The following is a 14,219-nucleotide window of genomic DNA, read 5'->3' as shown; positions in this document are numbered from 1 at the left end:
ACTAGAAGACAAAAAAAACCTGACAGTATACGCCTCCTGGTTTGATAAAATATGAAATACATACTTATCAGCTTGGATTTTGTTAACTTTTCATGAAAGTAAAAGTGTACAAGCCATTTATGTTTTGTACAGGCAAAGATTTTATTTTTATTGTTTTGGATCCACCGCTGGCTAAAAAATGTCACGTTACCCTTTTTTTCCTTTTTGTGGAGATGGGGGCCTCACTATGTTGCCCAGGCTGGTCTCAAATTCCTGGGCTCAAGTGATCCTCCTGCCTCTGCCTCACTGAGTGCTGGGATTACAGGTGTGCATCACCACACACTATGCAAAGAATTTTCTTAACGAACCCAACCACGTAAACAGCATTCAATTCAACAAACAGAACATAACCAGTCCCTAGAAGCCCCTTTTACATCTCCTCCATTACTATACCCTGCCATATATATACTATACATATACACTATATACGATATATGTATACAGCACATACGAGACATACGTATACAGCACATACGAGACATACGTATACAGCACATACGAGACATACGTATACAGCACATGAGACATACGTATACAGCACATACGAGACATACGTATACAGCACATGAGACATACGTATACAGCACATACGAGATATACGTATACAGTATATACGAGATATATGTATACAGTATACATATATACTATACCAAGAGGAACACACTGTCCAGACTTTTTTGCCTGTTCTTGAACTTCAGGTAATTGTCTCACACATTGTTTCTGGCTTCTTCTGCTCAATATCATGTTTGTGACGTTCACCTATATCATGGTGTGAAGCTGTAGTTTATTCTTTATTATTGGTGTATAGTATTCCACTGTGAGTATATATATATATGTGTGTGTGTATATATATAGATAGATACATAGATAGAGATAGATTGCAACCTACTTATTAACTTGACTGATGTTCATTTGGGTACTTTTCAGTTTTGAGGTGTTATGAATAGTAAGATTAAAACTAAATGCAACGCACAAACCACAACTAGATCTTGGGGAAATCTGACTATGCACTGGATGTTACATATATTGAATTTATGTTTATTTTCTTAGATGAAATTATGCCCTTCCTTCCTTCCTTCCTTCCTCTCTCTCTCTCTCTCTCTCTTCTTTCTTCCCTCTGTGGCCCAGGCTGGAGTACACTCGGCTTGCTGCAGACTCCCTGCGTCCAGCTCCCGTGATTCTCCGGCCCCAGACTGCGGGCTGCCTGGGATTGCTGGCGCGCGCCACCACCCCTCCCTGGTTTTTCTCCTTTGGCTGGAGGCGCGGTTTCGCCATGTCGGCCAGGCTGGTCTCCAGCTCCTGACCTCGAGTGGTCTGCCCGCCTCAGCCTCCCGAGGTGCTGGGACTGCAGACGGAGTCTCGCTCACTCGGTGCTCGGTGTTGCCCGGGCTGGATTGCGGTGGTGTGGTCTTGGCTCGCTGCAGCCTCCGCCTCCCAGCCGCCTGCCTTGGCCTCCCAGGGTGCTGGGATTGCAGCCTCTGCCCGGCCGCCGCCCCGTCTGGGAGGTGGGGAGCTCCTCTGCCCGGCCGCCCCGTCTGGGAGGTGAGGAGCGCCTCTGCCCAGCTGCCACCCCGTCTAGGAAGTGAGGAACGTCTCTGCCTGGCCGCCCATCGTCTGGGATGTGAGGAGCGACTCTGCCCGGCCACCCATCGTCTGGGAAGTGAGGAGCGCCTCTGCCCGCCGCCCATCGTCTGGGATGTGGGGGCGCCTCTGCCTGCCGCCCATCGTCTGGGATGTGAGGAGCGCCTCTGCCCGGCCGCCCCGTCTGGGAAGTGAGGAGCGCCTCTGCCTGGCCACCCCGTCTGGGAAGAAGCGAGGAGCGCCTCTGCCCGGTTGCCCCGTCTGGGAAGTGAGGAGCGCCTCTGCCCGGCCGCCCCGTCTGGGAAGTGAGGAGCGCCTCTGCCCGGCCGCCCCGTCTGGGAAGCGCCCGTCCGAAGGGATGGGCCCCTGCCCGGCCACCCATCTGGAAGAAGGAGCCTCTGCCCCCGCCCCGTTCTGCCCGGCCGCCCAGTCTGGGAAGTGAGGAGCGCCTCTGCCCGGCCGCCCAGTCTGGGAAGTGAGGAGCGCCTCTGCCCGGCCACCACCCCATCTAGGAAGTGAGGAGCGTCTCTGCCTGGCCGCCCCGTCTGGGATGTGGGGAGTGCCTCTGCCCGGCCGCCCCGTCTGGGAGGTCTACCACAGAGGCCAGAAACAATGTGGGGGCTGGACGTGGTGGCTCACGCCTGTAGTCCCAGTACTCTGGGAGGCCGAGGCGGGTTGATCACTTGAGGCTAGGAGTTTGAGACCAGCCTGGCCAACATGGCGAAACATATGAAAAATACAACAGACAAACCAACCAATCAACCCAGCGACAACAAAACAGGTCTACCCTGGAGTCATACTCTAATTTTTTCTATTTTCCTCCCTTTCTGATCCTTTATCCCACTTTCTTTTTCTTCCTCTTCCTTCTCCTTCTTCTTTGTCAAATAGAGGATTGAGTTATTATCATTGATCCATACAAAGTCCCTCTCTCATTTATTTTCTTTAATTCCCACCCCCCATTTCTATTCCCCGTCTTCCCATGTGCAACCTTCCTAATATGTTTGATATACGTCTTTTTGTTTGTATGTACTTTTAGAAAATGTTTGTTTTGTGTGCAAAAAAAAAATTTAATTAAAAAAAGAAATTATGCTACTGGGCTATGTTGGGAATGTCATTGTTAGACAAATGCTGAAGTATTTACAAATGAAAGATTGAGATGCCTCCAACTTCCATATCATTCCAAAAAAAAAAAACACACATTATACAGCTAAATATGGCAAATGTTAACAATTGGTGAATCTAGATAAAGACCTAAGTGTGTTCCCTGTACTAGTCTTAGCTTTTCTGTATGTTTGAAAATTTGTATAATAAGAGTTCAAAATATAAAGCTGGGGGGAAAAATAAATACAATGAGATAAATAAGCATAAATAGAGACACTGGGAGAAAGACACAGTAGTGGAAGAGAAGGGACCTAGCAGTGAGAAACCTGTTTTGAGTGCTGCACTGGCTGCTCAATTGCTGTGTGATCATGGGAAAATCAATTAACTTCTCTGAGCCTTACATTCTTCACCTTCAAAATGGATTATACACTCATGAAGTTTACTGCACACATGGAGCAGGAATGCAATGGTTCGTGATATTATTTTAACCCCCAGACCATGTACCTGACTTGCAGCTACTTCCAGGGACCATCCACTTAGATCTCAAAGTCAACAAATGGAACTTTCCATTCTTCCTCCCTCTTAGGAAAACGCTTCCCTCCCTTTCTGACAGTAGTAACATAATTTTTCCAGTCCCTTACCAGGATCCTAAGACACAGACTCCTCTCTGACTTTTCTCTTTCCTCCCCTCTGGCCAATCTGTGGCCCATCCTTGGAAGCATATTTCAGTAAACCCCCTTCTACATGACCACTGGCCTGGTTCCTGCTCTTACCCCAGTGCCTACACTATTTCAACCCTCCAGACTGGCCATACCCTGCCATCAATCCAATTTTCCTCAAGTAAAACCTCCATCACATTACTCTGTGCAGAAAAAATTTTAAAACAAGGACCCGGAGTCCTCATGGACTCCTCAGCGGCCTCACTCTACTCACTCCTACCTCCTCCTTACTCCTCTGAGCACTCATCTTTCACTCCAGGACCCTCACCATCCTGGGAACCAGCCCGCAGAGTCCTGCATTCAGGTTTCTGCACCTGCTACTTTTTGCCTCTGTGATTCCAAATCATGTTGTCAGTTCTTGCTCCAGTCCTTGTGGCCATTACTGCAATTACAACCCAGACGACAAGGTCTGCACCTCACCGTCTGCCAATGAGAACAGATGAACAACTGAAAGTGATCTGGTCAGCCACCCAGCTCAACCCTGCCCTGTGCATCCAGTCTCTTTACAGGCGAAGCAGCTCAGGCCTAGCCCCAAGCAGCTGTCAGTACAAGGACCAGGACAACCCGAGTGTGAATCCCAGGAAGACCTGAAAGCTGGGACAGCAAGTGAATGGTACACTTGGGAAACAGACCTTGGTATCACCTGGCCTCGGCAGAAATGTTCAGGTGTGGGCTTGAGTTGCTCTGAGTTCTGAGACACTGAGCTGGTGAGGGGACAAGGACAGAACCAGTCTCCAGAACAGTCAGAAATGGCCAGGAGGGCATGAAAGCCTTCTGAGAATGGGAGCGAAGGGCTCCTCACCCCACACAGCAGAATCACTGGGAGGGGAACACCCCTGAGGGGGACCCTGGCACCAGGACACTGGCACCTTTGTCTGGGGCTTGTCACTCGAGCCCCTGCTTTGTTCTGTCATCCTCTGCCGTTACAGCAATCACACATCTCCACATAAAGTATGCTGACATCTTTCTGCCACTCGCATCACTGTCACGCTGTGTCAACCGTGCCCTGGACCCAGGTCTCCCAGGAGCCCAGTGCCCCTTACCCTATCCCACTATTACATGCACGTGGCCTCTTCCCCTGAACTCTAAGACCCCACAGGCAAGCGCCTTTATTTTTAACTCTTCATAGTGACCAGAACAGCACTGGCCACAGAGCCAAGTCCACCTCTGTGGTGAATAAATGAGTGAAGCCTGATGGCTCCTACAAGAATCCCTTAGTAATATTTACAGCACTAACTAAACAACCTAACAACACCATGGTCACCACACATTTAGATGTGTCACCTCACTTCATCCTCATGGCACCATGAGGACAGATTCCATGAACAGCCCCATTCCACAACAGAGGAAACTGAGATCTGGAAAGCTCAAGGGAGATGCTCAAGGTCAGGGTCAGCAAGTGGAGGGGCAGGATGGATGCTCTTACATCCTGAAGGAAGCACAGGGATAATCTTGCTCATCCTTCAAGGCATTTCAGGATAAGGAAAGGCTAGGTGGGGTCGGTACAGATGGGTGGTCAGTGCACAACTCACAAAGAAGTTATGAAACAAAAAAGAAGAAAATCAAAGAACAAGGAGAGGCTGCTCCAGCCACAATGTTTCCTCTCCCCGCCGGTGTCCTGATTCCACCCATGCAGACTCTCCATACTGCCCCTCACCCTGGCAGCCCCAAAGCCCTGCAGTGCGCTCTGCTGGCAGCCCCTGTGGGCTCTCTCTCGCTGCTCCTCCTCCCATGAGCTGCTGTCACACACAACGGCCGCATCCACCCAGGCTCTGAGCCCAGGTCAAACCCAGCCACCACCTGAGGCCCAGCGCAGCTCTGCTTCCTCTGTGACTCGGGCCACTCCAACCTCTCCCATCGCGAAGCCCCCTTGTGCCCTCCTACGTGCACACCGTGAGCTTCGATGCTTTTGTGCATGTTAGTCCTGCCCACTTCCTGCCGCAAGAGAAAACCACTAACACAGGGCCCACATGCAGGAAGCACTCAATAAACATCTGAACAAGCTCAGATGCCCCATCTTTTGCTGTTGGTATCTTGCTCTCAAGCCCTCAGTGTCTTTAATCACAGACACAGTGTAGGTGTTTGGGAGTCCTCATGACCGACCTATCTCCATACAGCCAAAATAATGGCCTCATGTTTTCCTGCTCCATCATTCGGCTCCTCTCTTGACACAGGAAAGCAGCTCCTCGTGCCCCATGGTCCATGCTGGACTCATTTACCCATGAAGTCCCCTTCCTTTGCCAGGAGCGCCAGAGCTACGGCAGGACCCCTGACCTGAGCTTTCAGAACTCCCCAGTTCCTCACCTGTGGGTGGAGACAGTCTTACCTGGAGAGACCCTGCAGTCCTGCGGTTCCACATACTCCCCAAAGCAGTCTATCTGGGCTGGGGTCACATGCCTCCACTCCTCCTCAGGGAAGGCCAGGGCCATATCTTTAAATGGCCCCAACCCCTGCAACAATACGAGATTGCTATGAATAAAGAAAGAATCCTAGGCCAGAGACAGTGGCTCATGTCTGTAATCCAACTTCCTCCCAACCAGCTTCCTCCCAACAGTTGAATGGGAGTAATCTACTTGTTTGAGCCACTGCAGTTTTGAGCCTCTGTGGCTGGGGCTCAGCTTGCCCCTAACAACCAAGTCACCTCATTCCCACTCTGCAGCAGCCTCCCACTCACACCTCATGCTTGACAGAGCCTGGCAGCAGCTATTTACCTTCTCATCAAGAATAAAGTTCACATTCGGCCAAGCCCTGTCTTAAGAACAAGGCTGTAATAAAATAAATGCATCCTCAATTTCTCACTCACTGCACCATGAAGAACTATTATGGTACAAGGGAGGTTCCAACCAAATTAAAAAGCACTGATGTCATTCCTCATCCCCTCCAAAGTACATCCTTGGAGAACAGGAAACGGAAATGATGCTGGCATCCAGCCTTGCCCAAATACGGCTTGAGCAGGGCCAGACTTGATCCCCTTCTTTTTTCTGCCAAAAAACACCTTTTCTTCTTCAAAGAACAATTTTAGACTCGCCTCCTTGAGGAATGTGCCCCACTGGAAAGCCCCCACCTCCCTGGTAGTGCTCAGCACCCTGTGGAAGAGAGAGCACCGCATCTATGCTTCAGTTACCCCATTTGTGGCAGATGAGTAATGTTAACGAGGTCCAACTCCTAGTGTGGCCTGTATGGCCACAGAGACCACCCTGCTCAATGCTCCTGGAAGCCCCAACCCTGAGTCAGCCACATTCCTGCTGAGGTTAGGGGACAGGAAAGTTTCCAAAACAGAAAAAGCAGCAGCAGAAGTACCCATAAAGGGCACCCACAAAGGGTTATCTCGGGGCCAACCAGCACGGCCTAGATAGCCCTAGGGGGTTTCTATCTGTAACAGTTATAACGGTCCATCTGTGGCTGGGCGCAGTGGCTCACGCCTGTAATCCCAGCACTTTGGGAGGCCGAAGTGGGTGGATCATGAGATCAGGAGATCGAGACCATCCTGGCTAACATGGTGAAACCCCGTCTCTACTAAAAATATAAAAAATTAGCCAGACGTGGTGGCAGGCGCCTGTAGTCTCAGCTGCTTGGGAGGCTGAGGCAGGAGAATGACGTGAACCCAGGAGGCAGAGCCTGCAGTGAGCCAAGACCGCGCCACTGCACTCCAGCCTGGGCAACAGAGAGAGACTCCATCTCAAAAACAACAACAACAACAACAAAAAACAGTCCATCTGTGCCTCAGGGTCCAGACATAAGGTTCGATGTAAATTAACAACTGCGGCTGATGGTTCAGTGGAGGAAACCACACCATCAGGTCCACCGGGACTAGGAAGGGAGAATGACTCAACTTGGGGGCGGGGAGGGCACATTGTGCAGAGAAACCTTGGGGAAGGTGAACTTCAGTCAAAGCAATGGTCATGATTTCTGGAAAGGGAGTCAGAGCTCACCTGCGATCCAGCAGTAAAGAACCCGGCTGCCATCTCTTGGTCTCTGGGATTCATTGCGGGGAGGCCAGGACCCGCCTGCAGAACAGGTAGTGCTGAGCAGGGACAAAAAGCATGAGAAAGATCAGAGGGATCAGTGATGTCATGCTGTCAGCTCGTTCAACTGTGTCCCCTACCAGATGCACACAACCTCAGGAACCAGAAGACTCCAGACAGAATCACTTTTCACTCTGGTACCACACTTTCCCACGCACAGGGGCCTGGGTGTTCCCTGCCCTATTCTCAGCTGGGGCCTTGGTGTCTCCTGCCCTGTTCTCAGCTGGCAAGATTGTCCCAGCCCTGTCCCTTCAGGGCTACCCATGCTCCCAAGTCACCTCTGGGAATAACCTCCTTTGAGATTCAGTAACAAAATAAAAGCTACGTGGGCTGGGCGCAGTGGCTCACGCCTGTAATCCCAGCACTTTGGGAGGCTGAGGTGGACAGATCACGAGGTCAGGAGATTGAGACCATCCTGGCTAACACAGTGAAACCCCGTCTCTACTAAAAATACAAAAAAATTAACAGGGCATGGTGGTACATGCCTGTAGTCCCAGCTACTTGGGAGGCTGAGGCAGGAGAATTGCTTCAATCCAGGAGGCAAAGGTTGCAGTGAGCCGAGATCGCACCACTGCACTCCAACCTGGGTGACAGAGTGAGACCCCGTCTCAAAAAATAAATAAATAAAGCTACATATTACTTTGGAGGATATGGTTTATCTGCCCACTGAAAAAGTATTCCTGCAAGTCAGCTGCACATTTCCTGGTAGTTTCTAGAAGGGATCTGAGGGAAAGAAAAGAGTAATAATAAGAAAACATGATCCCAGATATCCCCTCCAGACACCAGAGGGTAAAGGGAGAAGAAACAATTTCACTTCATCTATTTCCTAAGGTGGAGGAAGTAGCCAAGAAAATTCACAATTACACCTCGTGGGTAACTTAGTTGCTCCATTGCTGGGTTTCTGAAGAGAGTTGGCTGCACAGCACAGTTTCCTATGCCCTGACATCCCCACTATCTGCGTCTTACTCACCTTGCTCCTGGAAGGCCCGTGTCTCATCTCCAGGGTCCTGACTGAGCTGCTCCTCGGTACCTGGGTCTGGACCTTGAACTCCTTCCCCAGGGGGCATCCCCCATTCAGGCTTGACCTCCACTGGCCCCAGCTGGATGCCTGGCTCCCAAGCACCTCTGCAAAGTGCTGTTTCCTCCTGCTCTCCCTGCCCGTGGCATGGAACCTAAGAACAGTTCCCAACACCAATTAGAATGAGGCCAGGGCAAGGCTGTTATGAAGGGAGTTTAATTAAAATCTAAAAAGAGAACCAAGAAAAGAACCATTCCAGCTTCAGGGGAGAGGAAGAAAAAACCAGCTGAGCTCTTCCCCAGGACATTAGTGAGGAAGTGAAAAGGAAGCTAAACTCCCGCATCAGGCCCTGAGCAACTTTTATCTGTCCATGCCATTTGACAAGGGTCCCTTCTACCTGCCATCACCAAGCCCAAATATTATCCTGCTGAGGATTTTAACACAATATACTCACTACTAGAAAAAAAAAAATTCCTAATTGAAAAAGCTGAAAATAAAAAATGCAAAGCCTAGACCCTGCAGTGAACAGGCTAGTGAGAAATAGTTGCTTTAAAGAGAGCCAGGAAGCCTGGGCAACATGGCGAGACTCCATCTCTACAAAAAATTTAAAAATTAGCCAGGCATGGTGGTACATGCCTGTGTTCTCAGCTACTCAGGAGGCTGAGGTGGGAGGATCAACTAAGCCAGGAGCTCAAGGCTGCAGTAAGCTAAGATTGTGCCACTGCACTCCAGCCTAGCCTGTTGGCTGACCCCGTCTCAAAAACAATAAATTAAAAAGAGCAAGGAAAATCAGGAGGACTCTCGCACTGAGAAGTACTCACAAAAACAAGGCATTTCTGGTCCACTTTTAAGCTCCTGAGTTGAGTAGAAAAAATTCTCTTAGGATTCTGAAGACAGGAAGTCAGGGTGACGAGAGTGTGCATGGGAGGCTGAACTACAGAAGGACGGGGGCTTGTGAGCAAGACAGTGTCATCAGTCCTGCTCTCCTTTCCCAGTCATCACAGAGTGACCGAAATATGGCTGGAACATCAAGGAAGCACATGCGGTGCCAAGTCACTTGGTGTCATTAGAGCAGCACCAGTGAATTGTTACAGGAGCCCTATGAGCCACAGAGAAACAGTACTGCTATGGACAACCCTTTTCCGGAAAAATATTCCCCAGGCGGGATTCTCTACCTTCCCCGAGGCACCTCTGTCCAAAGCAGGGTCAGGTCTATGAGGGACCCCAAAAACAATCACAACTGCCTTCTTTTTGCCTGATGCCCACAAGGGAAATATGGTCGGGCCTCTGCCCTCAAGACCAAACAGAGGCTTCAGGCCCTTCTGCATGGCAGCATCTCCCCTGGGAATGGCCTTTCTTGCTGAAAACTCCACTGCTCTCCAAAAAGGACCTCAGGGAGTCTGAGGGCAGAGGAGGGAGGTTCCACACCTCGTCCACTCCTACTGCTTCCTCAAATCTTTGGATTCTTTAACACTCCCTGCCCACGCCAAGGGCACCAGACCTGGATCCCCTCCTCACCCACCGCCTTGGCCTCCAGGGCTCTTTCTGTCAGGTCCTCCACCATGGCAGCCAGGGCCTTGCCACTCTCTGGGCCATGCTCCCGGATCCAGGCATAGAACTCGCGGGGCAGGATAGTGAGGAACTGCTCCAGCACCAGCAGCTCCAGGATCTGCTCCTTGGTGTGCAACTCGGGCCTCAGCCACCGACGACAGAGTTCCTGGAGCTCCCTAAGAGCTTCCTGGGGTCCAGCTGCCTCCTGGTAGCGGAACTGCCGAAACCTCAGCCGAAAAGTCTCTGGACTAGGGTCTTCCCTTCCTCTGCCCCATGGCAACTCTTTCTCCAGTTTAACCACAGGAACACCCAACTGCTGCTGAGGAGCTTCCGCCATCTCTGGATGCTCTTTAAGCATCTTCACACTCCCTCCGAGGAGACTGAGAATGACTGCATCAATGACCCTTGTGAGAACAAGAGACACGTGAAAGGTCAGCCCATCCCAGTTCTGTCTCTACATCAAGGAATATTCCACTGGAGAACACAGTAATTACCTTTTACGAGGCATTTTCAAGGCATTTTCAAAAGACTGAACACAGATCCCAAAAGTCAGGTCGATTCAACATAGTAATCATTTGCTAAGCAACTATTAGGTACAGAGACTAAACAGAAAATGTCTAAGATTTTGCTTTTATACCCACAAATAACTTAGGATCTCACTGGAGAATAACACTACAATCAGAGAATAATATACAATGGGTTATAACTGGGTTAGTCACCAGGGCCTACTCTTCCAATACTAAAGGAAACATACATGCAACACACAAACACACACATATACACACACAACAGGCAGGCAGAAACAACAAATAAAATAGAGAACAAGACACACTGGGAGCCTGCCCTCTTGAAACTCATATGCTGGTATAGCAGACAGAAAAAGTCAAATGGAAGCAACTTTTTTAAAAACTGCAAGTGGAGACAAGTTCTAGAAAGAAAATAAGTAGGGTGCTCTGTTAACAGGGGGCAACTGACTTGAAGAAGGCTTTTCTAAAGACATGATACCGGGCTGACTCAAGGATGAGAATGAGTCAGTCATTCTAAGAGCATTCCAGGCAAAGGTCCTGAGGCTAAGAAATTACTCTGGGTGTCCAAGAACAAGCTATATTCCAGTGTGGCTTTAGCAGAGTGAGGAGCAGAGCTGCACCAGAAGAGGTGGCAGAGGCAGACAGAAACCAGATCACCCAGAGCCTGCGCCACAGAAAGAATTATGAACTTTATTCTTATTTCTTACTTTAGCGAGGAACTACATGTTTTATAAAAGTCATTCTGCCTGCGTGTTGACAAGGAATAGGCTAGAGGTGGCAAGAGGGAAATGGCACTTACAATGATTCAAGCAGATGATAGGGGCTTAGATCAGGGTGGTGGCAAAGAGTCAGACAAAATCAAGATGTATTTTGGAGATTAAAACCAACAAACCTGCTGATGGCTTAGAAGTGATGGTGCGCTCAACCTGAAAAAGACAATGGAGCAACATATATACCATTATGATAAACGACCAAAAGATTTCTAACTTGTACAGGCTTTACTCTTTAGAAAGCATGTGAACACATATTTAATACTTAAAACACTTCTGTAGGATGAGTGCTACTCCTCCTACTTTTCAGAAAGAAAAAAAAAGAGACTAGATGATAACTGCCTCCCAAAATACATGGTACAGATTGAAAAAAAAAAATGTGAAGTCAAAAAGAGAGAAAACTAATCTAAGTCCAAGTATTCAAGGAAAAGAAGAGGCTTGAAGTAGACTGGAGGATGAGTCCTATTTACCTCCAAGTGGATTATGCGGAAGACCTAGGCTGGGAAGACAGACTTGGAAGTCCAAAGAATCAGGGGAAGGGGATCCTGCTTGTCAGAAAACGGAAAGATCACCTGACTGGAGCAGAGAATGGGCAGCTGGCAGGAGGCACACCCCAAAGCTTCTGCTAAATATTCTATTGGGAGTTTGTGTATTTATCTACCCCCACTTAAACCAAGTTTATATTTTCAGTTTATTCATTGACTCTGCAACATTGAGATTTCTCTTTCATTCCTTTCCAGCTATTGCATCGGTTCACTCCACTAGTGCATTTAATGAACTACAGTGCAAATGTTTACCCATGTGTCTCCCTCTAACAGATTCCCTGGAGGCAAGAAAAATCCTCATTCATCTTTTATCTCTGCCATTTGACAAAGAGAAAGTGCCCCATTGCTATTCTTTATCTCCCCCTACCCATTGTTACTCTTTTGGTTTGTTTCTGAGACACGGTCTCAGGGTTTTGTCACCCCAGCTGGAGACCAGTGGTGCGATCACTGCAGCCTTTGCCTCCTAGAATCAAGCGATCCTCCCACCTCAGCCTCCCGAGTCGCTGGGACTACTGGCGGGTGCCACCATGACCAGCTAATTATTTATTTTTGTAGAGGCAGGGTCTCCCCATGTTGCCCAGGCTGGAGTGCAGTGGCATGAATGTAAGTCACTGCAGCCTTGAACTCCTGGGCTCAGGCGATCCTCCTGCCTCAGCCTCCCGAGTAGCTGGGACCACAGGCGCGTGCCACCACCCCAGGCTACTTTTTAATTTTTGTAGAGACAGGGTCTCGCTATGTTGACCAGGCTGGCTCATCACTATTCTTTAAATGAGTGTCCTAGGTGATTACTTTCACTTTGCACAGAGTTCTGCTTTGGTTCAAGATCTCTTCGGGTTCGTGGCCAGCCCTGCACTAAGCCAAGCCTGGCAGAGCGGGATCAGCCTCGCTCCTACCTGAGCCTACAGCGCGGCGGCCCCTCAGGGTCCAGACCCGCAGGACCTCGGGGCCGCGGAAGGCAGCTCCGGAGAGACTTGCCGCCCACAGCCGAAGCTGAGCGGAGGGAGACAGGCTCTAGTGCAACCCCGCTGCCGCCGAGCCCCGTAAGGGCACCAAAACCCGTCCCCGCGCCCGTTTACCACCTCGCCCGCCACCCGCTGCGGTCCTGAATAGGCTCTCACCCGCCGCGGCCCTGAAGCGGCTCTCACCCGCCACGGTCGCCAGTGCTCTCCGCGGAACGGAAGTGAGCTGCGGACGCTGTCAGACAGGTGCGTAAGGAAAGACCCGCTTCCGTCTCCTCTCTAGGATGCTCGGAGGTCTCGGCGGATGCGTCTCGATGGTCGCTGATCCCAGCCTGCTGTTCATAGCCCGGCGAGGCGAGACCACCAGGGCTTCCCCAGGACTGACTGCCCAGCTCAAGGCGCTCTGTCGCCAGGCCCCTTTCCACCTCCGTGTCATTGCACCTGCTTGCCCTCCGTGAAAGGACTCGGTGCATCGCCAGATACACTACTGGACACAGCAACTGCCCCAAGGGGCTTTAGAGTCCAGTCGGTCAATGCGTGACTATTCTGGCCGCCAGGGCCTTTCGCGAGGCGTAGGGGCAGAGGAGATAGAGGGCACACTGGGTCTTACCGGCTCACTTAAGAGGCGCCTGACTCCGGGTAGTGTGCGTGCGTGTGTGTATGTGTAGTCAGGGAAGGCTTCCTGGAGGAGCCAGCATCGGAGCTGTTTTTTGTGGGGGGGTTTTTGTTTGTTTATTTTTGTGTTTTTGTTTTTGTTTTTTGAGAAAGAGAGAGAGAAGTCTCGTCTGTCTCCCGGGATGGAGCGCAGTGGTGAGATCATAGCTAACTGCAACCTCGAAGCCCTGAGTTCAAGCAGTCCTCCCACCTCAGTCTCCTGGGTAGCTGGGACTTTTTTTCAATTTTTTGCAGAGAGGGAGGTCTCTCTATGTTGCCCAGTCTGGTCTCCAACTTCTGGTCTCAAGCGATCTTCCCCCCTTGGCCTCCCAAAGTGCTGGGATTGCAGGCGTAAGCCACCACCCCCAGCCTGAAGGCAGTCTGTCTCAACTGGGTGGCCCAGGGTTACTCCAGAATCCACTCAGGAAACAGGAAGCCCTCTTGTCTTACTCTTCTCCAGCACTTTGCAAAGTGTCTGGTACAGCATTTGCTAAAAATGTATACTTATAGAATAAATGAATTCCTAGAATATAACATAGGTGTTAGACCATCTCACTTTATCCTCCATGTCTCTGTCCCACTTTCATATTTTTCTTGTCTGCCCATATTTGACTTGGGTTTATTTCTTCACCTTTTTATTAATAACCCACTTTCCAGCTGTTTCTAATGTGCTACAAAATCCACAGTTGTTGTTTTTTGGTTTTGTTTTGTTTTGTTTTTTAAGAGACAA

General features: G+C 49.9%; 1 protein-coding gene across 6 annotated transcripts in view; it reads right to left on the bottom strand.

Moving 5' to 3' along the window:
• The window catches only part of ZSCAN25 (zinc finger and SCAN domain containing 25), a 31,638-nt gene extending 18,573 nt beyond the window's left edge, over positions 1–13,065 (bottom strand). For 3 of the 6 annotated variants that reach the window (XM_058443180.1, XM_058443162.1, XM_032755990.2), the window contains exons 1-6: positions 12,995–13,061; positions 11,361–11,487; positions 10,006–10,438; positions 8,436–8,637; positions 7,373–7,464; positions 5,767–5,890 (exon numbers count right to left, since the gene is read on the bottom strand). In XM_058443180.1, coding sequence (XP_058299163.1) covers positions 5,767–5,890; positions 7,373–7,464; positions 8,436–8,637; positions 10,006–10,392 — 805 coding nt within the window. In that variant the 5' untranslated portion in view covers positions 10,393–10,438; positions 11,361–11,487; positions 12,995–13,061. Of the gene's footprint in view, positions 1–5,766; positions 5,891–7,372; positions 7,465–8,435; positions 8,638–10,005; positions 10,439–11,360; positions 11,488–12,994 lie in introns of all 6 variants that reach the window. The other 3 variants (XM_032755987.2, XM_032755988.2, XM_032755986.2) reach the window with 3 other exon arrangements.
• Positions 13,066–14,219: the final 1,154 nt, after the last annotated feature.

Source organism: Hylobates moloch, unplaced genomic scaffold, assembly GCF_009828535.3.
Source record: "Hylobates moloch isolate HMO894 unplaced genomic scaffold, HMol_V3 SCAFFOLD_1, whole genome shotgun sequence".
Lineage (NCBI taxonomy): Eukaryota > Metazoa > Chordata > Mammalia > Primates > Hylobatidae > Hylobates > Hylobates moloch.
The sequence above is the reverse complement of the archived record's forward strand: the minus strand, read 5'-3'. Positions and strand labels throughout refer to the sequence as shown.